The sequence below is a fragment of the Bufo bufo genome, chromosome 3 (assembly GCF_905171765.1).
Source record: "Bufo bufo chromosome 3, aBufBuf1.1, whole genome shotgun sequence".
Lineage (NCBI taxonomy): Eukaryota > Metazoa > Chordata > Amphibia > Anura > Bufonidae > Bufo > Bufo bufo.
In genome coordinates, this window is record NC_053391.1 from 157,201,510 (window position 1) to 157,227,860 (window position 26,351).

General features: G+C 48.3%; 1 protein-coding gene across 1 annotated transcript in view; it reads left to right on the forward strand.

Annotated features, from left to right (window-relative positions):
* Window positions 1-26,351, forward strand: part of LOC120994867 (acetylserotonin O-methyltransferase-like) — a 393,295-nt gene that overhangs the window by 119,831 nt on the left and 247,113 nt on the right. The window contains exon 4 of the mRNA XM_040423734.1: window positions 7,578-7,646. Within this exon, the coding sequence (XP_040279668.1) occupies window positions 7,578-7,646 (69 nt within the window). The remainder of the gene's footprint in view (window positions 1-7,577; window positions 7,647-26,351) is intronic.

The window sequence follows — 26,351 nt, forward strand, 5'->3', positions numbered from 1 at the left end:
AGTACGCGTGACGAAGACTCCTCCCCAACCCTGAAGACTGGCGTCGGTCGTAATGACCGTCCATCTGATCGGAAGGAAAGACTTCCCCATCTCCAGGAGTTGGGGAGAGCCACCAATGGAGGTCCAACAGAACCTGTTGAGAAAGGGAAAACCGATGATCCAAGGACTCCTGGGACTTGTCCCAGGTCGAGAGGATCGCTCGCTGAAAAGACCAGGTGTGAAATTGAGCAAATGGCACCGCCTCGAACAAGGCCACCATAAGGCCCAACACCCGCATACAAGCCCGGATGGAGACTGTGCGCTACCGGAGCACCGAGCTGCGAAGGTCCTTCACCTTATCCGCTGGAAGACGCACCCGAGCTGCCCCGGGGTCCAGAATCATACCGAGGAACCGAATCCGAGTGGACGGGACAAGGGAAGATTTCCGAAGGTTGACTATCCACCCAAAGTGGGCGAGAGTGTCCAAGGTGATCTGCAGACTCTCCTCGCACTGCCGGGACGACGACGCTTTGATAAGAATGTTGTCCAGGTACGGAATCAAGGTGATGCCTCTGGAGCAAAGAAGGCCCATAAGCAGAGCGAGCACCTTGGTAAACACCCTCGGCGCAGTCGCCAGACCAAACGGCAGGGCGACGAACTGGAAGTGGTCCGAGTGGACCGCGAAGCGCAAAAACCGCTGGTTGGTGATCGCGATGGGGACGTGCAGGTAGGCGTCCTGGATATCCACGGAAGTCAGCCATTCCCCTTGCGCCAAGGAAGCTATCAAGGAGCAAAGTCTCCATACAAAAACGGCCACTCAAAGGTAACGGTTTACCATCTTGAGGTCCAACACCTCCTCCCTCCTTCTTGGGCACAATGAAGAGGTTGGAGTAAAAACTGGAAAACCGCTCCCTTGCCGGAATGTGGGAGATTACTCCCCTGACCAGCAGATCTTGAACCGCCTGAAAGAAGGCTCCCGCACGAGACGGCTCCCTGGGGGGACAGAACAGAAAAAACGGTTTGGAGGCATGGATTTGAACTCCAACTTGTAGCCCGAAGTGACCACCTTGAGCGCCCAGGCGTCTGAGATGTGGGCCTGCCAAACCTCCTGAAAATGAAGGAGCCGACCCCCCCCAACCCAGGAAAGTGGGGACGCACCTTCATGCTGGGGATTGCTTGCCAGAGGAAGAGCGCTGAGGCTGCGCTTGGGAATGCCAGGCGGGCTGTGGCTTGAATGAAGGCATCCACTATTGCTCCTGGGTGGGTTGCCTTGCGGTCGAGGGAGCCGCCGGGCAGGTGCCCGTGAAGTGGCGAAAGGATTGGCGAGGCGCGGAAGGACGCGGTCGGGAAGAACGCTTGGGTTTGGGCTGTGGAAGATGGGTGCTTTTGCCACCCGTGGCCTCAGAAATGATTTTGTCAAGTTTGGGCCCAAAAAGATGAGAACCAGCGAAAGGAAGGGAGAAAGGGAACGCTTGGAAGAGGAATCTGCCTGCCAGGCCTTTAACAAGAGTTCCTGCCGAATGGAGACGGCAAAGGTGGAGGACCGCGCGACCATGGAGCCCGCGTCCAGAGCAGCCTCGCAAAAGTACTTCCCCGCCTGGGATATCTGGGCCGCCAGAGCCTGGAGTTCTGTGCGGGAAAGGTTTGAGTCTAAATCCTGATGTAAGCGCAGGGCCCATACAGAAACCGCCTTAGCCACCCATGCTGAAGCGAAAAAATGGGACGGAGTGCCGAACCGGTGGCAGAAAAAAATGACTTTGCCAGCGATTCGACCCGCTGGTCCACCGGGTCCTGCAGAGAGGAGCCGTCCGCAACCGGAATAGTGGTATTCTTGGCCAGGCGAGCCACCGGCTGGTCCACCTTTGGAGGGGAAGACCACTTGCCCACCCAATCCAGGAGGAACGGATAAAGAATATCCAGCCGCTTGGGGATCAGGAAACATGAACCTGGCTGTTCCCACGCTTTAGCAGTGAGAATGGAAAAGTCGTCATGTACCGGGAACGACTTGGGAGCCTGCTTGTTATGCAGGAAAGAAACTCCCTGGTGACTAAAAAAAGAGGGGCCCTCCTCTTGAAGTTGAAAGGTGTCCCTGATTGCCGAGACCAGACTGTCCACTAAGGCGGCCATCTGGGACGAGCAGTCCAGATCCCTATCCGACTCGGCGAGTTCTCCTCCGGACGAAGGGTCCCCAACCAACGAGGATGCCCTGGACAGCGAACCGGGGGGAGGAGGAGGAGAAGGCGATGCATCTGAGGAGAGGCGTTCCTGCCTGGGACGCTTGCCGGGGTGCCTGCTCCTGGATGGTGCGCCCTGGGAGAGAGCAGGTTGCGCAGGTGACGTCTCCACCAAGCGACCCATTAAGGAAAGGGTGGATTGGGAGATCTTAGATAGGTCAGTCACCGCTCGAGACAGCGATTTGGCCCATTCTGGTTCCATTCTTCCAGCAGAAGAGTGCACGTCAGTGAACTGCGACTGAGGCGGAACGCTCTGGGTGGCCTGATATGAGGCACAGAGGGGGTTGGCCTGACCCTTAGGAAACTTCACATTGCATGAAGTGGCACACAGTGTTGTGGCAAGGGTCCATCTGACCACTGATACCTGGTCTGCAAAGCACGGTCAGGGCAGGTATATCACGTACACTGCGCATTGGGTAAACCTGCTGACGTCTGCCAAGCATGGAATGCGTGGCTCTGCAGAGTAGTTGGTGACACCACCACAACTTGCAGGCAGGCCTGCTGCCACCTCCTCTACTCCTCCTACTCCATCCTCTTCGCTAACCTCCTCGGCTGAGTCCTCTTCTGCTGCTGCATCTTGCTTTACATCAACTGCACCCCCCCAGCTCCCCAGGGACTATTCAACATTCCAGATACGACAGTGTCACGCCGTCTTGGGGTTGACTTGCCTGAAAGCACAAAGTCACACCGGATCACCACTCCTGTCCGCCCTGAACGCACAGGTGGATCAGTGGCTGACCCCGCACCAACTGGAGATCGGCAAAGTGGTGTGTGACAACAGAAGCAATTTGTTGGCGGCATTGAATTTGGGCAAGTTGACACATGTGCCGTGCATGGCACATGTGTTGAATCTGATCGTACAACGCTTTGTGCATAAGTACCCAGGCTTACAGGACGTCCTCAAGCAGGCCAGGAAGGTGTGTGGCAATTTCAGGCGTTCCTGTACGGCCATGGCTCACTTTTCCGATATTCAGCGGCCCTGCGAAGAGTGCTGGATCAGGCAATATATGAGCAGGAAGAGGAAGAGTTGTGGTCACCATCACCACCAGAAACACCTTATCATCATCGCTTGCTGGACCTGCGGCAACGCTGGAAGACGAGTCTGAAGAAGAGGAGTCAGAGGAGGAATGTGGCTTTGAGGAGGAGGAAGACCAACCACAGCAGGCATCCCAGGGTGCTTGTTGTCACCTATCTGGTACCCGTGGTGTTGTACGTGACTGGGGGGAAGAACAGACCTTCAATGAGATCAGTGTGGATGAGGAACGGGACATGAGTAGCTCGGCATCCATCCTTGTGGAAATGTGGTCTTTCATGCTGTCATGCCTGTTGAGGGACCCTCGTATAAAAAGGCTGAAGGAGAACGACCTGGACTGGGTGGCCACGCTACTAAACCCCCGGTATAAGCAGAAAGTGGCTGAAATGTTACCGAATTATTTGAAGTCGGAAAGGATGCAGCAGTTCCAAAACAAGTTAAAAAGTATGCTTTACACAGCGTATAAGGGTGATGTCACAGCACAACGGGAATCTAACAGGGGAAGAGCTGAAAGTAATCCTCCTCCTATCACGACCACGCTGGCAAAGGACAGGGCGCTTTACAGATGTGTTGTTGATGGAGGACGTCCTACGCATTGCCACAGCCCTTCGGGGTCCACCCTCAGAGAATGACTCGACTGAAAAGTAGCAGACTACCTCGCCTTAACTGCAGTTATCGACACTCTGAGGAGCGATGAACCCCTTGACTACTGGGTGTGCAGGCTTGACCTGTGGCCTGAGCTATCCCAATTTGCGATCGAACTTCTGGCCTGCCCCGCTTCAAGTGTCCTGTCAGAAAGGACCTTCAGCGCAGCAGGAGGTATTGTCACTGAGAAGAGAAGTCGCCTAAGTCAAAAAAGTCTAGATTACCTCACCTTTATTAAGATGAAGGCATGGATCCTGAAGGGACGGACAGTGGGGGATGCATTTGACTAAAAAAGGCCTGATGAGATGCCTTGGCCTAAAAATGGTCCACACGCTGCTGTATTTAATCTCTGCATGCCAGATGACTTGCGTGACTTCTCCGCCACCAACTAGGGTTCAAGCCGCAATGTTTTAGTGCACTTTCTGTATGGAAAACATCAATTTGCTGCAGCGGCTGCAACAATACCTAATTTTTCAGGCATGTGTACATGCCTAATTTTTCTGGCCTCTGGTGCTGCACTGTGGCAGCAAAAAACAAAACAAATAAAGGCACATACATGTGTCAATTCCCCTTCGTGATCGTTACCTTGTTGTGGTGAAGGGGCTTGCGTATCACAATGAAGCGATCACCTCTATGAGTTTGTTGGCAATGTTGGCACACCCCAGATGATAAGGTCGTTGCTTCATTGTGAACAGACCAAAAGCGATCGGCTGGATAATTTTGCATAGAAAAAACATAAATTTTCTTTGTGATCCTCTAAGGTGATCATTAAAGCCTAATAGGCCAACAATGGGCCCACACTGCAGAATCATTGTTTTCTGGGTCACTTAACTGTCACTGAACTACCTCAGCACGACCATAGGCTTTGAAAAACCGCCATCGCCTGCAATCTCCCAAACGTGCGCACGAGCACAGTCATCACTACACCAAGATTGACGCATAGAGGAATAAAATTTATATCATGAGTGTGTCAACTATTGACAACTCTTTGCGGTTGTCTAAAATCTATTCGATACACGTCCCCTGATAGGGGACGTAACAGGGATTAAACTGGTGAAAATACTACTATTTAACACTAGTGTTGAGCGGCAGGGGTCATATTCGAATTCGCGATATTTCGCGAATATTTTGTAGAATATTTGTCGAATATTCGCAAATTCGAATACTCGTTATACTCTACGATTTTTTTTGTACTCGAAAAATCGGCAAGGTAATGATCGTGTAATATGCAAATTTTCGTCATGCAAATTTTTATTGCGATTTTTTTTTTCAACTTACAACTATTAGGCAAAGAAGATTATAGCACTATATTAGCTAAATTGCTCTATATTCGTATTTTTTTCGAATATTTGCTATATTGCTATATATTCTTGTTTTAGAATATTATGAATATTCGAAAAAACGAAGTTATAGCAATATAGCAAATATTCTGAAAAAAAAACCGAATATAGAGCAATTTAGCTAATATATTGCTATAATCTTCTTTGTCTAATAGTTGTAAGTTGAAAAAAATCGCAATAAAAATTTTGAAAATTCGCAAACACTACTCCTAAAGTCAAATATACTGCAGCTTTCTCATTGGCCCACAAGCTAGAAGCAGGGAGGGATCATGTGTACTGATTAAAAAAAAAATTAAATATTCAAAATTACGAATATATATCACTATATTCGAAATATTCGCATATTTTTGAAGTACCTATATTGGCGATAAAAATTAGAGTGGCACAGTACATTGCACACCGCACGTGCAGTGCCCCAAATTGGAAGTAAGAGGACCTACCAACCATCTTTTTCCATCTCCCGTTTCCTAAAATCTATTCCATACACCTGCCCCTAATAGAGGACGTAACAGGGATTAAACTGATAGGAATGGTACTACTTAACACACCACTCATATAGGGTGGCACAGTACATTGCACGACGCACGCGCAGTGCCCCAAATTGGAAGTAAGAGGACCGACCAACCATCTTTTTCCATCTCCCGGTTCCTAAAATCTATTCCATACACCTGCCCCTAATAGAGGACGTAACAGGGATTAAACTGATAGGAATAGTACTACTTAACACACCACTCATATAGGGTGGCACAGTACATTGCACGGCGCACGCGCAGTGCCCCAAATTGGAAGTAAGAGGACCGATTAACCATCTTTTTCCATCTCCCGGTTCCTAAAATCTATTCCATACACCGGCCCCTGATAGGGGACAAAACAGAGATTAAACTGGTAAGAACAGATTTTTTTTAAATTAAAAAAAGAGGACAGCCTCTGCGGAGCTAGGTATTTTTTGGGCGCGTTACTGAACGCTCATGCACAATGGCTGTAGGCTCATGCGTCCTTTTGCAGAGGTGACAAACCTGGTCATTTAAACCAAAGGCAACATCATCGACCTCATCCCATATGCGTTTTTTCTGGAGCGTGCCCTGCGAAGAGTGCTGGATCAGGCAGTAGATAAGCATGAAGAGGAAGAGTTGTGGTCACCATCACCAGAAGCAGCCTTGTCGTCGTCGATTGCTGGACCTGCGGCAACGCAGAGAGAAGAGTCTGAAGAAGAGTCAGAGGAGGAAGGTGGCTTTGAGGAAGTGGAAGACCAACCACAGCAGGCGTCCCAGGGGGCTTGTTGTCGCCTTTCAGGGACCCTTGGTGTTGTACGTTGCTGGGTGGAGGAAGAGACCTTCAATGACGTCAGTGAGGACAAGGAACGGGACATGGCTAGCTTGGTATCCAACCTTGTGCAAATGGGAAGTTTGCGGTTGTGCAAATGGACTGTTTGCGGTGCGTTAAACGGGGAGTTTGGTCTGTCACTGTGAAGCGGGCGTAACCCTTACACTACCTGATCGATACAACATCATACCTGATCGTATACACACACACTGGATGTTTTAAAGCACGTTATTCCAAACAATTTAGGAATGTTAGGTGATTTATGCCCTTTATGGATTAAAACCCGACTCTGCGTCAACTACGTAATTTTCCATGGGAGTTTTGCCATGGATCCCCCTCCGGCATGCCACAGTCCAGGTGTTAGTCCCCTTGAAACAACTTTTCCATCACTATTGTGGCCAGAAAGAGTCCCTGTGGGTTTTAAAATTCGTCTGCCTATTGAAGTCTATGGCGGTTCGTCCGGTTCGCCTGTTGGCGAACATTTGCGGAAATTCACGTTCGCCGTTCGCAAACTGAAAATTTTATGTTCGCGACATCTCTAATATGGACCAGCTGTGCCACCTCTTCAGTCCCTGGCACAAGTGACAGGGACCGGGTTGGAGGGCGGGAATATGTGGCCCCATGGCTGGGGGGAGCAGGAAGGTCAAGCCCTCCTGGTCCACTTTGTCTTCTTGTGGGGGGCAGAGCGGTGGAATAAGCGTCACCAGTCAGTCAAGTAGTTTTAAAGAGAACAGACGAGATGAAGAAGGTGATGCAGAGTAACTTATTTCCATACGGTGCAAGCACAGTTCAGATAAGAATTACACAAGCATGGGACAGCTTTTTTTTTTTTCTAAATAAAAATAATATTTGTGATGAATTATGCCAAGTTTATGCTGCATGACAGGTACCATGGTTTGACTTGGGAAACAGATGTGACAGGATTCCTTTTGATGCTTGAATCCAGCAATGATGAAAATGCGAGGAATGGAATATTTTGTTTATTATATATGTAACCAAAAATTGTTGCTCTTTGTATTCTAGAGAAGGAAAATCTCAGTATGAAAGGGCTCTTGGGACTACTTCCAAGGACTTATTTGAAGCCATTTACAGGTAACTTGCCTATGTATTGTAGCTTTGCAACCATCCGCAAATATATTGAAATATATTGAAGTTCTCACAATTTCCCAATGAATAAACACTGATCAAAAGTGATTCCGTCATATTAGCATTCTGCCACACCATACTATGTATACAATCATTTTAACCCCTTAAGGACCAGGCCATTTTTTGCAAATCTGACTGTTGTCACTTTATGTGCGAATAACGTCAAGACACTTTTACTTATCCAGGCCATTCTGAGATTGTTTTTTCGTCATATATTGTACTTCATGACACTGGTAAAATGGAGTAAAAAAATATGTATGTTTATTTATTTAAAAAATACCAAATTTACCAAAAATTTTGAAAAATTAGCACATTTCCAAGTTTTAATTTCTCTACTTCTATAATACATAGTAATACCTCCAACAATAGTTATTATTTTACATTCCCCATATGTCTACTTCATGTTTGGATCATTTTGGGAATGCAATTTTTTTTTGGGGGGATGTTACATAGCTTAGAAGCAAATCTTGATTTTTTTCTGAAATTTTCCAAAACCCACTTTTTAAGGACCAGTTCAGGTCTGAAGTCACTTTGTGAGGCTTACATAATAGAAACCACCCAAAAATGACCCCATTTTAGAAACTACACTCCTCAAGGTATTCAAAACTGATTTTTACAAACTTTGTTACCCTTTAGGTGTTCCACAAGAGTTATTGGCAAATGGAGATGAAATTTCAGAATTAAAAGTTTTGACCAAATTTTTCCATTTTAATCCATTTTTTCCAGTAACAAAGCAAGGGTTAACAGCCATACAAAACTCAATATTTATTGCCCTAATTCTTTAGTTTATAGAAACACCCCATATGTGGTCGTAAACTACTGTACGGGCACATGGCAGGGCGCAGAAGGAAAGGAACACCATATGCTTTCCAGAAACCATATGGTGTTCCTTTCCTTCTGCGCCCTGCCGTGTGCCTGTACAGTAGTTTACGACCACATATGGGGTGTTTCTATAAACTACAGAATCAGGGCCATAAATATTAAGTTTTGTTTGGCTGTTACCCCTTGCTTTGTTAATGGAAAAAATTGATTAAAATTTAAAAGTTTGCAAAAATTAGCTGTTTTGGCACCGTTTTTATTTTATTTTTTTACTGTGTTCATTTGAGGGGTTAGGTCATGTGTTATTTGTATAGAGCAGATTCTCACGGACGCGGCAATATCTAATATGTCTACTTTTTTTCTAATGACCAGCATGTAAGAGCTGGCTGCAGCGGTTTTTGCTACAGAAAAGTTCAGACAAAAAACAAAAACCTAGGGTGAAAGCACTCTAAGGCTGGGTTCACGTGGGTGTTGCGGGTGACGTGCGGGAAAAGATGCGGGTGCGTTGTGGGAAAATCGTTTGAATGTGTTTTGCACGCGCGTGAGAAATCGGCATGTTTGGTACCCAGACCCGAACCCGGACTTCTTCACAGAAGTTCGGGTTTAGGTTAGGTGTTGTGTAGATTTTATTATTTTCCCTTATCACATGGTTATAAGGGAAAATAATAGCATTCTTAATACAGAATGCTTAGTAAAATGGGGATGGAGGGGTTAAAAAAATAAAATATTATTTAACTCACCTCATCCACTTGTTCGCGCAGCCCGGCTTCTCTTGTCTTCTTTTTTGATCACAGTAAGAAAAGGACTTGTGGTGACGTCACTGTGCTCATCACATGGTCCATCACATGATCCATGTGATGGACCATGGTGACGGATCATGTGGCGGACCATGCGATGAGCGCAGTGACATCACCACAGGTCCTTTTCCTCCTGTAATCAAAGAAGAAGACAGAAGAGAAGCCGGGCTGCGCGAACAAGTGGATGAGGTGAGTTAAATTATTTATTTTTAACCCCATGTTATAAGGGAAAATAATAATGATCGGGTCCCCATCCCGATCATCTAGCAACCATGCATGAAAATCGCACCGCATCCGCACTTGCTTGCGGATGCTTGCAATTTTTCACGCAGCCCCATTCACTTCTATGGGGCCTGCGTTGCATGAAAAACGCACAATATAGAGCATGCTGCAATTTTCACGCAACGCACAAGTGATGCGTAAAAAATCACCGCTCATGTGCACAGCCCCATAGAAATGAATGGGTCCGGATTCAGTGCGGGCGCAATGTGTTCACCTCCCGCATTGCACCTGCGCGGAAATCTTGCCCGTGTGAAAGAGGTCTAAGTTTGCAACCTGACAGTGGAGCCTATGGCTGCTCAAATTTGCGGTACATTTTTACGACTGTTGCCTGCTACGGGTTGGCATGGCTTGACCATCGGGGCATACCCTAATATCTCTCCAATCTGGGGCTCTCTAGCTGATGCAAGATTGGTACTTCTAGCATGTGCTCATTATCTGCTGGCTGGAGAACCAGAGGTTAGATACCAATGTCCTAAGGATTTCAGGTACTCCTCCACAAAAAAAATCTGATAAACAATGAATTTTTCCTGCACAACACAGATGAAACAGAACTTAATTTCTCATTTGGCTCAATGTGATATCATAATGCATAACCTGAGCTATTTTGCAGGATAACAGGCAACCCTATAGCTGTATCTGAACACAGAGAGAAGGAATGAAACAGTTAAATTCAGTGAGCTCTTCTACATCTGTAAGGTAGAATAGCTTCTCCCTTATTATTAGAGCTCAGCACATGGCCGTGGAGTAGCAGCAGCTGGATTAACAATCATGGGCGAACATAAGGGCCCGGGACCCAAGCACAAGGCTGTTTGTCTCTTCCAGCCTGTTCCATATAGGATGCGATCCTGAGAGGTGATGTCACCGCCACCTCTCAGGATCTAAGAATGGTGATTGGTGGTTTATTATCACACCACCGATCACCATCCTATTCCGGGTTATCGGGTCACCGGAGACCCGAATGACCCGGAAACGCATCAGACCGCAGGTCTGAATTGACCTGCGATTTTCTGCGATCGCTGATACGGGGGGGTCACAGGACCCCCCTCGGCATTGTCACAGAGTGCCTGCTGAATGATTTCAGCAGGCACTCTGTTCCGATCACCTCCCGGCGGTTATCGGAAATACACAGGGCGTACAGGTACACTCTGTGTCCTTAAGGACTCGGACATTAGGGCATACCTGTACGCCCTGTGTCCGTAAGAGGTTAAAGGTTTATTTAAACTTTTAAACATATTATTAGCTTTAAAAGAAACCCACTCCCTTTACCCTCTCATCTATTGCAATAGTAAAAATAAAGAAGTCATTAAAAGGAATCTATCATCAGCAAACTCCCAACTGTTTGTATAGACACATAGCTGTAGTTCAACTGATTACACTATTTTTCTTTTGTTGATCTGATACTCCGTTCCCGAGTTATGATACTTATTGTTAAGTCTACTTTCACACTGGCGTTTTGGCTTTCCATTTGTGAGATCCGTTCAGGGCTCTCACAAGCGGTCCAAAATGGATCAGTTTGCATTCTAATGCATTCTGAATGAAAAAGGATCCGCTCAGAATGCCTCCGTTCCGTCTTCATTCCGCTTTGGAGACGTACACCAAAATGCTGTCTGTGTCCGGTGTCCGTCTGATGAAACTGAGCCAAACGGATCCATCCTGGCACACAATGTAAGTCAATAGGGGTGGATCCGTTTTAACCTGCACAATCTGGCACAATAGAAAACGTCTTGGCTATGTTAAAGATAATAAAAACTGATCTGTACTGAACGGATGCAGACGGATGTATTATCTGAATGGATCCGTCCACGAGTATGACAGTAGCCTAATTAAGCCTTTGGTGCAATAAGGGCGTCACCATTGCTCTTGTTGCACTCAAGCTCCTCACCTTTCTGTGGCCAGCCCCTCCCTCACTGCTTTTAGTTACTTAAAGGGAGTCTGTCACAAGCAGCCTCCCCGTCCAGCTGTTTGCATAGACACATAACTGTAGTTCACTTCATTAAAGCAATGTTTTTCTTTTGTTGAACTGAGTATCTGTTATTGAGTTCTGATACTTTTAAAAAAAAAAAAAATGCAAATTAAGCCTTTGGTGCAATGAGGGTGTCACCCTTGCTCTTGTTGCACCCAAGCTCCACTCATTTCTGTGGTAAGCCCCTTCCTGGTTGCTTTGTCACTGTCTGGTGTTGTCAATCAAAACAGTGAGGGAGGGGCTGGCCACAGAAAAGCGAGGAGCTTGAGTGCAACAAGAGCAAGAGTGACACCCTACGGGGCGGAGCTTGAGCTTTTGGTGCCAGTTAGGGCTATTTAAAGCTGGGGCTTCTCCCAGTTTGGTCTCCTGGATCTGTCTTGAATCTGTTTTTCTTGAAATTGGTTGCGGTTGAAGTTTTGCTTCCTTGTTCTTGTTCCTTGCGAGTTCTGGTTTCTTGCGGTTTGCAATTTAGACCTTGTTAGGATCTTCTGGGTAAAGATCCTGAGGTTTTTTGATAATTGTCTTTTTTCCTCCGAATTTGGCGGTTAATTCTTTTTCTTGTATTGCAGCCATGTCTTCTACCGGGGACGGTGATCGGGAGCCCAGCAGAAACGGTACTGGCAAAAGACGTTACCTGCAATGCCATGATTGCCAGATTGTACTGGAAGACAGCTATGCATTTTACCGATGCCCGCCCTGTAGGGCCAAAGCACTCCCCCAACAGGAACCGACGGTCCATGACGTGGTTTACTGGGTGAAGGGCTACATGGCCAGATGAACTCTTCCATAGAAGAATTGAAACATGCTTCGGTGTCCAAACGCCGACGACCTTCCTCTCCTCATCGGGCCATGGAGGTGTCGGGGGGGCTCAGGATTTAAGAGAGGGATCGGTCTCTTCCTCCTCTGAGGGCGAAGATGTTTTTTCTTATTTATTTCCTCCTGAGAAAGCCCAGCGGCTGTTGAGATCCATCCGGTCGGGGGACCAGAATGTTGATTCAGGGGAAGCCTCATTTTCTGCCTCTAAGGGGCCCAGGGCCCTTAAAGCAGATAGTTCCCTCTTGTTGTTAATGAAGGCAGAGTGGAAGAAACCGGAGAAGGGTCCTGTATTGACCAAGAAATTCAAATCGTTTTTTCCTTTGAAAGAGGATCAGGTATCGTCCTGGGGGCCTGTCCCGAAGGTGGACATGGCCATCTCTAAATTGTCAAAGAGGACCTTAATTCCATCCGATGACAGGTCAAGCCTCTAAATATCCTATGGACTGGAAGGCGGATTGCGCCCTTGGCGTATTTACTCCTCGGTTTCTGCCGCCGCCTCAGTTGCTATTGCGTCCTCGGAAGTGGCAAATTTTCTCAGAACGAGGTTCGCCCAGGTGCAGTCTGACCTGGACGAAGAGGGTCTCTAGGGATGACATCCTGGCCTCCTGTAGGATGGACAGCTTAGCCATCAACTTCCTGTGTGACTCTGCTCCACAACAGTTGAAGTTGGTGTCCAATTCCATGGCGCTTTCAACTGCGGGCAGGCGTCCACTCTGGTTGGAGCCTTGGAAAACGGACACTACGTCCAAGCACAACCTTTGCGCTATGGCTTACGAACCCGGCAAGCTTTTTGGGGCAGAACTGGACCAAATAATGGAAGGGCTGTCGGACAAGAAGGGCAAGTCCCTTCCTCAACAGTCCTTTCGTGGTCGGGGCAAGAGGTATGGTTCCAGGCCGGAACCTCAACCCAGAGCCTAGAGAGATTGGGGGTCCCGAAGAGGAGGAAGATCCTCTAGGGGATCTAGGCCCCCCAAGAAGTCCTCAACGCTCTCATTGGGGGCCTCCTCGAGGCTCTTGGTATCTAGCCGGTCTAACTGGATGTTCAGTGCTCCCTGCTCCCCACATTCCCGTAGGTGGTCGCCTACAACATTTTCTAGGTTTGTGGCAGGATCATATCCAGGACCAATGGGTCCTTCGCATCATTTCACAAGGCTACCTAGTGGACTTGAGCAGTCCGCCCGCGGACAGGTTTGTCCAGAAAAGGCTAATTCCCTGCAGCAAGCAAAGAGTTCTAGAGAGCTATGATCTAGAATATCTTCAGAAGGGGGCTTTAGAGGAGGTCCCTCTCCAAGAGAGGGGAGCAGGGATTTATTCCCCAGTTTTTCTAGTACCCAAGAGTACCAGAGGGTGGAGGATGATTATAGATTTGAGGTACTTCAATCGATTCATCAAACGAAAGAAGTTCCGTATGGAAACTATTCAGTCAGTAACCAATCTTCTTTTGCCGGGGAATTTCTTGGCAACCTTGGACCTCACGGATGCTTATCTCCATATTCCCATCCATCCTGGGTCCAGAAGATTCTTAAGGATCACGGTACAGATGAAGAGGGGGGTCCTAAAACATTTCCATCCCCACACACTTTTACCAAGGTGGTGGTGTCCGTGGTGGCCGCTCTAAGGCTTCAGGGTCTGAGCATAGTTTCCATACCTGGACGATTAGCTCCTCAGAGCCCCTTCCCAAGCGTTCCTGTCCCAACACATTCAACAGGCTGTTTCCTTCCTTCATCAGCTAGGATGGATAATCAACTGGGACAAGTCCCAACTTCTGCCAGCCACCTCGGTAAGGTTCCTGGGGTTTGTGGTGGATTCAGTAAAGATGACTATTCATCTCACTCCCGAGAGAAGGCGATCCGTTCAGCAGACAGCCTGTTCTCTCTCAATACCTGTCACAACCAGACAGTTGAGAAGCTCTGACAGGAGCCGTTCAGATCCTCCCCCTTGAGTTTCTTTGTTTTGGTTTCTGTTCCTCACCTCGTTAGGCTATCTCAGCTGTCATGCAGTCAGACTCATTACCTCCCTTTAAATTCTTCCCCATAAGGTAGTAGGGTGCGGCTGATACAACTTCCTGGAATGTGTGTGCATGCTGTCCTCAGCTCCCAGCTACCAGTTCCCACTCCACAGTCGTCTGCAGATAAGTTCTGTTTAAGTATTTATGATTTTCTGTTGTCTGGATTCAGGTGACCCTGACTCCCTCCGTGTCTGTGTAGGGAGCCGGTGGTCGTGTCCCCTCACTATTGTAGGGCCTTCAGGTTAAGATAGCCGAGGTACGTGGATATGCGCCCATTCACCTTTGGAGTGGTCGCATAGGCTGAGCAATAAGGGAGAGCGGCAGGTCGATTGCAGGGGTCTCCCTTTTGTTCCTTAGTTGTGGATCCAGTGTGTCATCGTTTGTATTTGTATCATCTTGTTTCCTGTACACCATCCGTGACATTATCAGCCGCCTAAACCGTCTCAAGCATGGATCCGGTTACACTTTTGGCTGAACGCTTTCAGGGTCTTTCTTTGGAGGTAGCTGATCTCCGTAAGACTTTTTCTCAGTTTCAAGTGACCGGTTCAGCTTGCGTTCATGGAGTTTGTGCTGAGCCTAAGATTTCGCTCCCGGATACGTTTTCCGGGGGTAGTGAGAATTTTGTACGTTTTAGAGAGGCCTGCAAACTCCATTTTCGCCTTCTTCCCCATTCTTCCGGTGATGAAGAACGAAGGGTGGGCATCATTATATCGCTGCTCAGAGGTAATGCTCAGTCCTGGGCCTTTTCGCTGCCGGAGGGGGCACGGCCCCTCCGTTCAGTGGATGAATTCTTTTTAGCTCTGGGTCAGATATATGATGATCCGGATCGTATTGCTCTGGCTGAGTCTAGACTACGTCTGTTATGCCAGGGTAAACAATCCGCAGAGATATACTGCTCAGAATTTCGGAGATGGGCAGCAGATACGGGTTGGAATGATGCTGCACTCCGAAGTCAATTTTGCTATGGTCTTTCTGAGGGATTGAGAGATGCATTTGCCTTTCATGAAAGACCTACCTCCTTGAATTCTGCTATGTCTCAGGCTGTTCGTATTGACAGGCGTCTTAGAGAAAGAGGAGAGATCTCTCCTTCTTGTCATACTCAGTCCCGGGACAGTGCAGCGGTGTCATTCTGTGCACAGGGGTCTCAGTCGCTGTCAGCCCCTTCTGAGCAGGAGCCCATGCAGCTGGGGTTGATTGCCTCTGACAATAGAAGATTCAGCCCGCAGGGGAGGGTTTGCTTTTGTTGTGGAGGTATAAATCATCTGGCAAATGTTTGTCCCTCTAGGAGATTCAGGCAGTTTTCTGGGAGTAATAAAGAGACAAAAAGGAAGAAATCTTTTAAGAATATTCCGTCTGTTACTATTGGCAGGGTTGAGGCGGAAATTGAAGATTTTTCTTTTGCTTGTAGTTCCCGTTTTGTCCTGCCTGCTAGGGTGGCGCTAGAGAGCAAGAGCATTTTTTGTGAGATTTTTGTGGATAGTGGAGCAGCTGTCAACCTCATTGATAACCAATTTGCAATAACTCATGGTTTCCAGGTATGCACTTTGGGAAAAGATATTCCTGTTTTTTCTATTGATTCAGCTCCACTTTCTCAGAAATCATTAAAGGGCATAGTTCACAATATCCGTTTAATTGTGAATGATGCTCATGTTGAGGATGTGTCATGTTTCGTCCTTAGCGGTTTGCCTACTCCTCTAGTGTTGGGGCTACCCTGGCTCACTAAACATAACCCCACCATTGATTGGCAAGCGAGGCAAATAAATGGTTGGAGTAACTTTTGCAGAGAGAATTGCCTCATAACATCTATTTCTGAGGTTTCTACTAAAACTGTACCACCTTTCCTCTCTGAATTTTTGGATGTTTTCTCTGAGAGTGGAGTTCAGGGTTTACCTCCGCACAGGGAGTATGATTGCCCTATTGATCTCATCCCAGGTGCCAAGCTGCCTAAATCTCGTTTATACAATCTTTCCCAACCTGAGAGGGTCGCGATGCGTGCTTATATCTCTGAGAGTCTGAGAAAAGGACACATACGACCCTCAAAGTCACCTGTTGCCGCTGGTTTTTTCTTTGTTAAGAAAAAAGATGGTTCTTTAAGACCTTGTCTGGATTTCAGGGAGCTGAACAGTATCACTATTCGTGATCCGTATCCGCTTCCTCTAATCCCGGATTTGTTTAACCAGGTTGTTGGGGCGAAAGTCTTTTCCAAATTGGACCTAAGAGGGGCATACAACCTGGTTAGGGTCAGAGAAGGAGACGAATGGAAGACGGCTTTCAATACCCCTGAGGGCCATTTTGAGAATTTAGTTATGCCTTTTGGTTTGATGAATGCTCCAGCCGTTTTTCAGCATTTCGTCAACAGCATTTTTTATCATTTAATGGGAAAATTTGTATTAGTGTATTTGGATGACATTTTGATTTTTTCTCCTGATTTCAAGACTCATAAGGAACACTTATGTCAGGTCTTACTCATCCTGCGGGAGAATAAATTATACGCGAAACTGGAAAAATGTGTGTTTGCGGTTCCAGAGATCCAATTTCTGGGGTTTCTTGTCTCCGCTTCTGGTTTTCGCATGGACCCCGAGAAGGTTCGCGCTGTGCTTGAGTGGGAGCTTCCTGAGAATCAGAAGGCGCTGATGCGTTTTTTGGGCTTTGCTAATTATTACAGGAAATTTATTTTGAATTATTCCTCTGTTGTTAAACCACTCACGGATATGACCAGAAAGGGGGTAGATTTTTCTTCCTGGTCGGTAGAAGCGCGTAAGGCCTTTTCTAATATCAAGGAGAGTTTTGCTTCCGCTCCCATCCTAGTACAACCTGATGTTTCGTTACCCTTCATAGTTGAGGTTGATGCTTCTGAGGTAGGGGTGGGTGCGGTCTTGTCTCAGGGTTCCTCTCCTGCCAAATGGCAACCGTGTGCCTTTTTCTCAAAGAAGCTCTCCTCCGCAGAGAGAAATTATGATGTGGGAGATAGGGAATTGTTGGCCATCAAGTTGGCTTTTGAGGAATGGCGCCATTGGCTAGAGGGAGCCAGACACCCTATTACCGTGTTTACTGACCATAAAAATCTGGCCTACTTGGAGTCAGCCAAGCGTCTGAACCCGAGACAGGCCAGATGGTCTTTGTTCTTTTCAAGGTTTAATTTTGTTGTTACGTTCCGCCCTGGGGTTAAGAATGTGAAGGCAGATGCCCTGTCACGTTGTTTCCCGGGAGGTGGGAATTTTGAAGACCCGGGTCCCATTTTAGCTGAAGGTGTGGTGGTCTCTGCTCTTTTTCCTGAATTGGAGGCAGAGGTGCAGGCAGCCCAGTCAGAAGCTCCTGATCTTTGTCCTCCTGGGAGGTTGTTTGTGCCTCTCGCTTTGAGACACAAGATTTTTAAAGAACACCACGATACGGTCCTTGCTGGGCACCCGGGGACAAGAGCCACACTGGATCTCATTGCTCGGAGATTCTGGTGGCCTGCGCTTCGTAAGTCGGTTGAGGGTTTTGTGGCAGCTTGCGAGACTTGCGCTCGTGCCAAGGTCCCTCATTCACGGCCATCAGGTCCTCTCCTTCCTTTGCCCATTCCTTCCCGTCCTTGGACACATCTGTCCATGGACTTCATAACGGACTTGCCTCGTTCCTCGGGGAAGTCTGTGATTCTGGTGGTGGTGGACCGTTTTAGCAAAATGGTGCATTTTATCCCTTTTCCTGGTTTGCCCAATGCTAAGACGCTGGCGCAGGCATTTGTTGACCACATTGTCAAATTGCATGGGATTCCTTCAGACATAGTCTCTGATAGGGGCACGCAGTTTGTTTCCAGATTCTGGAAGGCTTTCTGTTCTCGCTTGGGGGTTCGCTTGTCATTCTCTTCTGCTTTCCATCCGCAGTCGAATGGCCAGACAGAGCGTGTCAATCAGAATCTGGAGACATATCTGCGCTGTTTTGTGGCGGAGAATCAGGAGGATTGGTGTTCTTTTTTGTCCCTTGCTGAGTTTGCTTTAAATAACCGTCGTCAGGAGTCCTCTGATAAGTCACCATTTTTTGGTGCATATGGGTTTCATCCGCAGTTTGGGACTTTCTCTGGAGAGGGCTCTTCTGGTTTGCCTGATGAGGACAGATTCTCCTCGTCTTTGTCATCTATTTGGCAAAAGATTCAGGATAATCTAAAGAACATGAGTGAGAGATATAAGCGTGTGGCGGATAAGAGACGTGTGCCTGGTCCGGACCTGAATGTTGATGATTTGGTGTGGCTGTCTACCAAGAATATCAAATTGAAGGTTCCCTCCTGGAAGTTGGGTCCTAGGTTTATTGGGCCTTACAAGATCCTCTCTGTCATCAATCCTGTTGCCTACCGTCTTGTACTTCCTCAGACTTGGAAGATCCATAATGTTTTTCATAAGTCCTTATTGAAACCTTATGTTCAACCTATTGTACCCTCGCCTTTGCCTCCTCCTCCGATTATTGTTGATGGAAATCTTGAATTTCAGGTCTCTAGGATTGTGGATTCTCGTCTTGTCCGCGGTTCCCTCCAGTACCTCGTTCATTGGGAGGGTTATGGTCCTGAGGAGAGGATGTGGGTCCCAGTCACGGACATTAAGGCCTCTCGCCTAATCAGGGCTTTCCATAGGTCCCATCCTGAGAAGGTGGGCCCTGAGTGTCCGGAGTCCACTCCTAGAGGGAGGGGTACTGTCACAACCAGACAGTTGAGAAGCTCTGACAGGAGCCGTTCAGATCCTCCCCCTTGAGTTTCTTTGTTTTGGTTTCTGTTCCTCACCTCGTTAGGCTATCTCAGCTGTCATGCAGTCAGACTCATTACCTCCCTTTAAATTCTTCCCCATAAGGTAGTAGGGTGCGGCTGATACAACTTCCTGGAATGTGTGTGCATGCTGTCCTCAGCTCCCAGCTACCAGTTCCCACTCCACAGTCGTCTGCAGATAAGTTCTGTTTAAGTATTTATGATTTTCTGTTGTCTGGATTCAGGTGACCCTGACTCCCTCCGTGTCTGTGTAGGGAGCCGGTGGTCGTGTCCCCTCACTATTGTAGGGCCTTCAGGTTAAGATAGCCGAGGTACGTGGATATGCGCCCATTCACCTTTGGAGTGGTCGCATAGGCTGAGCAATAAGGGAGAGCGGCAGGTCGATTGCAGGGGTCTCCCTTTTGTTCCTTAGTTGTGGATCCAGTGTGTCATCGTTTGTATTTGTATCATCTTGTTTCCTGTACACCATCCGTGACAATACCACGAGAGGTAACGATCCGTACATTATTGAAGATGTTGAGACTAATGTCTTCAACCGCAGAGTCGGTGCCTTGGGCATTATGGCATCTGCGTTCGCTTCAGTCCGAGGTACTAGCCAAGTGGAATCACAGTGGGACTCAATGCCGTGCACTCCCTGTCTTACCATGTCCGATCCTCCCTGAGATGGTGGTCTCGCCTCGAGGACGGCAAGTCCATGGTCCAGCCCTCATGGATCATACTTACTTCAGATGCATCCCTAGTAGGTTGGGGAGCTCATCTTCTAGACAAGACAGTCCAAGGATCTTGGACACCACAGGAGAAATCATTGTCATCGAATCTCCTGGAGATCAGAGCGATCAGATTAGCTCTTTTTCATTTTGCTCCCTTCATTCGAGGGAAGGCAGTGAAGGTACAGTCAGACAGCATGACCGCTGTACTGTACATCAACAAGCAGGGAGGCACGAGGTCATAAAGTCTCCTGCGACAGATAGGGGTGATATTGGATTGGGCAGAACTGAACCTCACCCACTTATCAGCCATTCACATTCGCGGACTTCACAATGTGATCGTGGATCGTCTGAGCCAAGGTCTTCCAACCGGAGAATGGTCACTTCATCCAGAGGTCTTCAAGGAGATAACGCTCAGGTGGGGCATGCCAGAGATCGATCTCATGGCAACGAGGTTCGACACCAAGTTGGAGAGGTATTGCAGGGAAAGGGTTACAGGGAGGACAACCCGGTGGCAATAGATGCACTGTCAATCCCGTGGAGGTTCAGGCTGGCCTACATCTTCCCTCCAATTTCCTTGATACCGAGGGTCTTGATGAAAATCAGGCAGGACCAAGCGTCAGTCATCGCCATCATTCCATACTGGCCAAAGAGAGCTTGGTTTTCCCAACTCTTCTAGATGAGTCAGGGTCAATTTTGGAGGCTTCCCCCAGAGAGAGTACTGGTTTCGGGGGACACTCAGATCTCCTCAAATGTTCAACCTGACAGCCTGGAGGTTGATCAGTCCCTTCCAAGGATAGAAGGGCTATCGGGGTCTGTCTTGAGAACCTTAGAGCACTCCAGATCGGAAGCTACTAACAAGTCCTACTCAAGAATTTGGAAAAAAATTCATCTTGGTGTTCTATGCATCATCACACATCCACTGAGGCTTCCATACCAGTCATTCTTCAGTTTCTACAAGATGGTCTGGACAAGGGGTTATCACTAGGGATGAGCGAACCCGAACTGTATAGTTCGGGTTCGTACCGAATTTTTGGGTGTCCGTGACACGGACCCGAACCTGAACATTTTCGTAAAAGTCCGGGTTCGGTGTTCGTCGCTTTCTTGGCGCTTTTTGAAAGGCTGCAAAGCAGCCAATCAACAAGCGTCATACTACTTGCCCCAAGAGGCCATCACAGCCATGCCTACTATTGGCATGGCTGTGATTGGCCAGTGCAGCATGTGACCCAGCCTCTATTTAAGCTGGAGTCACGTAGCGCCGCACGTCACTCTGCTCTGATCAGTGTAGGGAGAGGTTGCAGCTGCTGTTAGGGCGAGATTAGGCAGTGATTAACTCAGCAAAAACACTTAATTCAGTGATTGATCTACAGCTGTGGATCATTGAACTGCTGCTATTTAATTGCTCACTGTTTTTAGGCTGCCCAGAGCGTTTTTATGTCACTTTTTTCTTTGGTGATCGGCGGCCATTTTGTGCCTTGTGGTGCGCCAGCACAAGCTTCCACCAAGTCCATTTAACCATCAATAGTGTGGTTATTTTTTTGCTATATCCTACATCAGGGGCTTGGCTGTGCTTGCTATTTTATTGAGGGGTAAAATACAATTGCCAAAATATCAGTACCCTAAATCTGGTGTTTCAGCTGTGGCTAGCCAATTGTAATACTGTCTGCTGTCTGGCAAAGGATATATTTTTGTTCTGGGTTGAAATACAATTCCCAAGTTAGAAATTCCCTAAATCAGTGGTTTCTGCTGTATCGGGCCAACTTTAAATCTATCCATAAAAGGGTATATTAGATTAAAGGTGCGGATAGGGTCATCCTCAATAACTTCACACGCTACCGTGCATTTCCAAGTCTAATTCTGTCCGTAAACGTATACCTGTCATCCAGGGCCTAAATACTAGGTCTACAATTTATATTCAGCCAAATCTGTCGTTACTGCTGTGCCTGTATTAGTGAAATACGGTACCTAAATAGATAGCCAGATAGTGTTAGGTGTCTGTAAAAAAAAGGCCTGAATTTGAATTCAATACATTGGGCCAAATAATTTTTTTCTTATTGTGGTGAACGGTAACAATGAGGAAAACATCTAGTAAGGGACGCGGACATGGTCGTGGTGGTGTTAGTGGACCCTCTGGTGCTGGGAGAGGACGTGGCCGTTCTGCCATAGCCACACGTCCTAGTGAACCAACTACCTCAGGTCCCAGTAGCCACCAGAATTTACAGCGATATTTGGTGGGGCCCAATGCCGTTATAAGGATGGTAAGGCCTGAGCAGGTACAGGCATTAGTCATTTGGGTGGCCGACAGTGGATCCAGCACGTTCACATTATCTCCCACCCAGTCTTCTGCAGAAAGAGCACAGATGGCACATGAAAATCAAGCCCATCAGTCTGTCACATCACCCCCATGCATATCAGGGAAACTGTCTGAGCCTCAATTTATGCAGCAGTCTCTTATGCTGTTTGAAGACTCTGCTGGCAGGGTTTCCCAAGGGCATCCACCTAGCCCTTCCCCAGGGGTGGAAGAGATAGAATGCACTAACGCACAACCACTTATGTTTCCTGATGAGGACATGGGAATACCACCTCAGCACGTCTCTGATGACGAAACACAGGTGCCAACTGCTGCGTCTTTCTGCAGTGTGCAGACTGAACAGGAGGTCAGGGAGGAAGACTGGGTGGAAGACGATGCAGGGGACGATGAGGTCCTAGACCCCACATGGAATGAAGGTTGTGCCACTGAATTTCAGAATTCGGAGGAAGAGGCAGTGGTGAGACCGAGCCAACAGCGTAGCAAAAGAGGGAGCAGTGGGCAAAAGCAGAACACCCGCCGCCAAGAGAGTCCGTCTGCTACTGGCCACCGCCATCTGGGACCGAGCACCCCAAAGGCAGCTTCAAGGAGTTCCCTGGCGTGGCAGTTCTTCAAACAATGTGCTGACGACAAGACCAGAGTGGTTTGCACGCTATGCCATCAGAGCCTGAAGCGAGGCATTAACGTTCTGAACCTTAGCACAACCTGCATGACCAGGCACCTGCATGCAAAGCATGAACTGCAGTGGAGTAAACACCTTAAAAACAAGGAACTCACTCAGGCTCCCCCTGCTACCTCTTCTGCTGCTGCCGCCGCCTCGCCTCTTCCTCCGCCTCTGGAGGAACGTTGGCACCTGCCGCCCAGCAAACAGAGGATGTACCACCAACACCACCACCTCCGTCACCAAGCATATCAACCATGTCACACGGCAGCGTTCAGCTCTCCATCTCACAAACATTTGAGAGAAAGCGTAAATTCCCACCTAGCCACCCTCGATCCCTGGCCCTGAATGCCAGCATTTCTAAACTACTGGCCTATGAAATGCTGTCATTCAGGCTGGTGGACACAGACAGCTTCAAACAGCTCTATGTTGCTCCCAGCTGCCACTACTTCTCCAAGAGAGCCGTGCCTTCCCTGCACAACCAAGTATCCGATAAAATCAAGTGTGCACTGCGCAACGCCATCTGTGGCAAGGTCCACCTAACCACAGATACGTGGACCAGTAAGCACGGCCAGGGACGCTATATCTCCCTAACTGCACACTGGGTAAATGTAGTGGCAGCTGGGCCCCAGGCGAAGAGCTGTTTGGCGCACGTCCTTCCGCCGCCAAGGATCGCAGGGCAACATTCTTTGCCTCCTGTCGCCTCCTCCTCCTACTCGGCTTCCTCCTCCTCTTCTTCCACCTGCTCATCCAGTCAGCCACACACCTTCACCACCAACTTCAGCACAGCCCGGGGTAAACGTCAGCAGGCCATTCTGAAACTCATATGTTTGGGGGACAGGCCCCACACAGCGCAGGAGTTGTGGCGGGGTATAGAACAACAGACCGACGAGTGGTTGCTGCCGGTGAGCCTCAAGCCCGGCCTGGTGGTGTGCGATAATAGGCGAAATCTCGTTGCAGCTCTGGGACTAGCCGGTTTGACGCACATCCCTTGCCTGGCGCATATGCTGAATTTGGTGGTGCAGAAGTTCATTCACAACTACCCCGACATATCAGAGCTGCTGCATAAAGTGCGGGCCGTCTGTGCGCGCTTCCTGTGTTCACATCCTGCCGCTGCTTGCCTGTCTGTGCTACAGCGTAACTTCGGCCTTCCCGCTCACCGCCTCATATGCGACGTGCCCACCAGGTGGAACTCCACCTTGCACATGCTGGACAGACTGTGCGAGCAGCAGCAGGCCATAGTGGAGTTTCAGCTGCAGCACGCACGGGTCAGTCGCGCTGCGGAACAGCACCACTTCACCACCAATGACTGGGCCTCCATGCGAGACCTGTGTGCCCTGTTGCGCTGTTTCGCGTACTCCACCAACATGGCCAGTGGCGATGACGCCGTTATCAGCGTTACAATATCACTTCTATGTCTCCTTGAGAAAACACTTAGGGCGATGATGGAAGAGGAGGTGGCCCAGGAGGAAGAGGAGGAAGAGGGGTCATTTTTAGCACTTTCAGGCCAGTCTCTTCGAAGTGACTCAGAGGGAGGTTTTTTGCAACACCAGAGGCCAGGTACAAATGTGGCCAGACAGGGCCCACTACTGGAGGACGAGGAGGACGAGGATGAGGAGGAGGTGGAGGAGGATGAGGATGAAGCATGTTCACAGCGGGGTGGCACCCAAAGCAGCTCGGGCCCATCACTGGTGCGTGGCTGGGGGGAAACACAGGACGATGACGATACGCCTCCCACAGAGGACAGCTTGTCCTTACCTCTGGGCAGCCTGGCACACATGAGCGACTACATGCTGCAGTGCCTGTGCAACAACAGCAGAGTTGCCCACATTTTAACGTGTGCGGACTACTGGGTTGCCACTCTGCTGGATCCACGGTACAAAGACAATGTGCCCACCTTACTTCCTGCACTGGAGCGTGATAGGAAGATGCGCGAGTACAAGCGCACATTGGTAGACGCGCTACTGAGAGCATTACCAAATGTCACAGGGGAACAAGTGGAAGCCCAAGGCGAAGGCAGAGGAGGAGCAAGAGGTCGCCAACGCAGCTGTGTCACGGCCAGCTCCTCTGAGGGCAGGGTTAGCATGGCAGAGATGTGGAAAAGTTTTGTCAACACGCCACAGCTAACTGCACCACCACCTGATACCGAACGTGTTAGCAGGAGGCAACATTTCACTAACATGGTGGAACAGTACGTGTGCACACCCCTCCACGTACTGACTGATGGTTCGGCCCCATTCAACTTCTGGGTCTCCAAATTGTCCATGTGGCCAGAGCTAGCCTTTTATCCCTTGGAGGTGCTGGCCTGCCCGGCGGCCAGCGTTTTGTCTGAACGTGTATTCAGCACGGCAGGGGGCGTCATTACAGACAAACGCAGCCGCCTGTCTACAGCCAATGTGGACAAGCTGACGTTCATAAAAATGAACCAGGCATGGATCCCATAGGACCTGTCCATCCCTTGTGCAGGTTAGACATTAACTACCTCCCCTTAACCATATATTATTGTACTCCAGGGCACTTCCTCATTCAATCCTATTTTTATTTTCATTTTACCATTATATTGCGGGGCAACCCAAAGTTGAATGAACCTCTCCTCTGTCTGGGTGCCGGGGCCTAAAAATATCTGACAGTGGCCTGTTCCAGTGTTGGGTGACGTGAAGCATGATTCTCTGCTATGACATGAAGCCTGAATCTCTGCTATGGGACCTCTCTCCTCTGTCTGGGTGTCTGGGCCAAAATATCTTACAATGGACTTTTCCAGTTTTGGGTGACGTGAAGGCTGATTCTCTGCTATGACATGAAGACTGATTCTCTGCTGACATGAAGCCTGAATCTCTGTTATGGGACCTCTCTCCTCTGTCTGGGTGCCGGGGCCTAAATATATGACAATGGACTGTTCCAGTTTTGGCTGACGTGAAGCCTGATTCTCAGCTATGACATGAAGACTGATTCTCTGCTGACATGAAGCCTGAATCTCTGTTATGGGACCTCTCTCCTCTGTCTGGGTCCCGGGGCCTAAATATATGACAATGGACTGTTCCAGTTTTGGCTGATGTGAAGCCTGATTCTCTGCTATGACATGAAGCCTGAATCTCTGCTATGGGACCTCTCTCCAATTGATATTGGTTAATTTTTATTTATTTTATTTTTATTTTTATTCATTTCCCTATCCACATTTGTTTGCAGGGGATTTAACTACATTTTGCTGCCTTTTGCAGCCCTCTAGCCTTTTCCTGGGCTGTTTTACAGCCTTTTTAGTGCCGAAAAGTTCGGGTCCCCATTGACTTCAATGGGGTTCGGGTTCGGGACGAAGTTCGGGTCGGGTTCGGATCCCGAACCCGAACATTTCCGGGAAGTTCGGCCGAACTTCTCGAACCCGAAAATCCAGGTGTTCGCTCAACTCTAGTTGTCACCTTCTACCCTCAAAGTGCAGGTTTTAGCGATTTCAGCCTGTCTCAACAGGTCTGTTTCTCAAGAGCCCCTTATTAAAAGGTTCCTGAAGAGAGCCTCAAGGTTAAAACCTACAGTAATTAGACCTGTAACTGTTTGGGATTT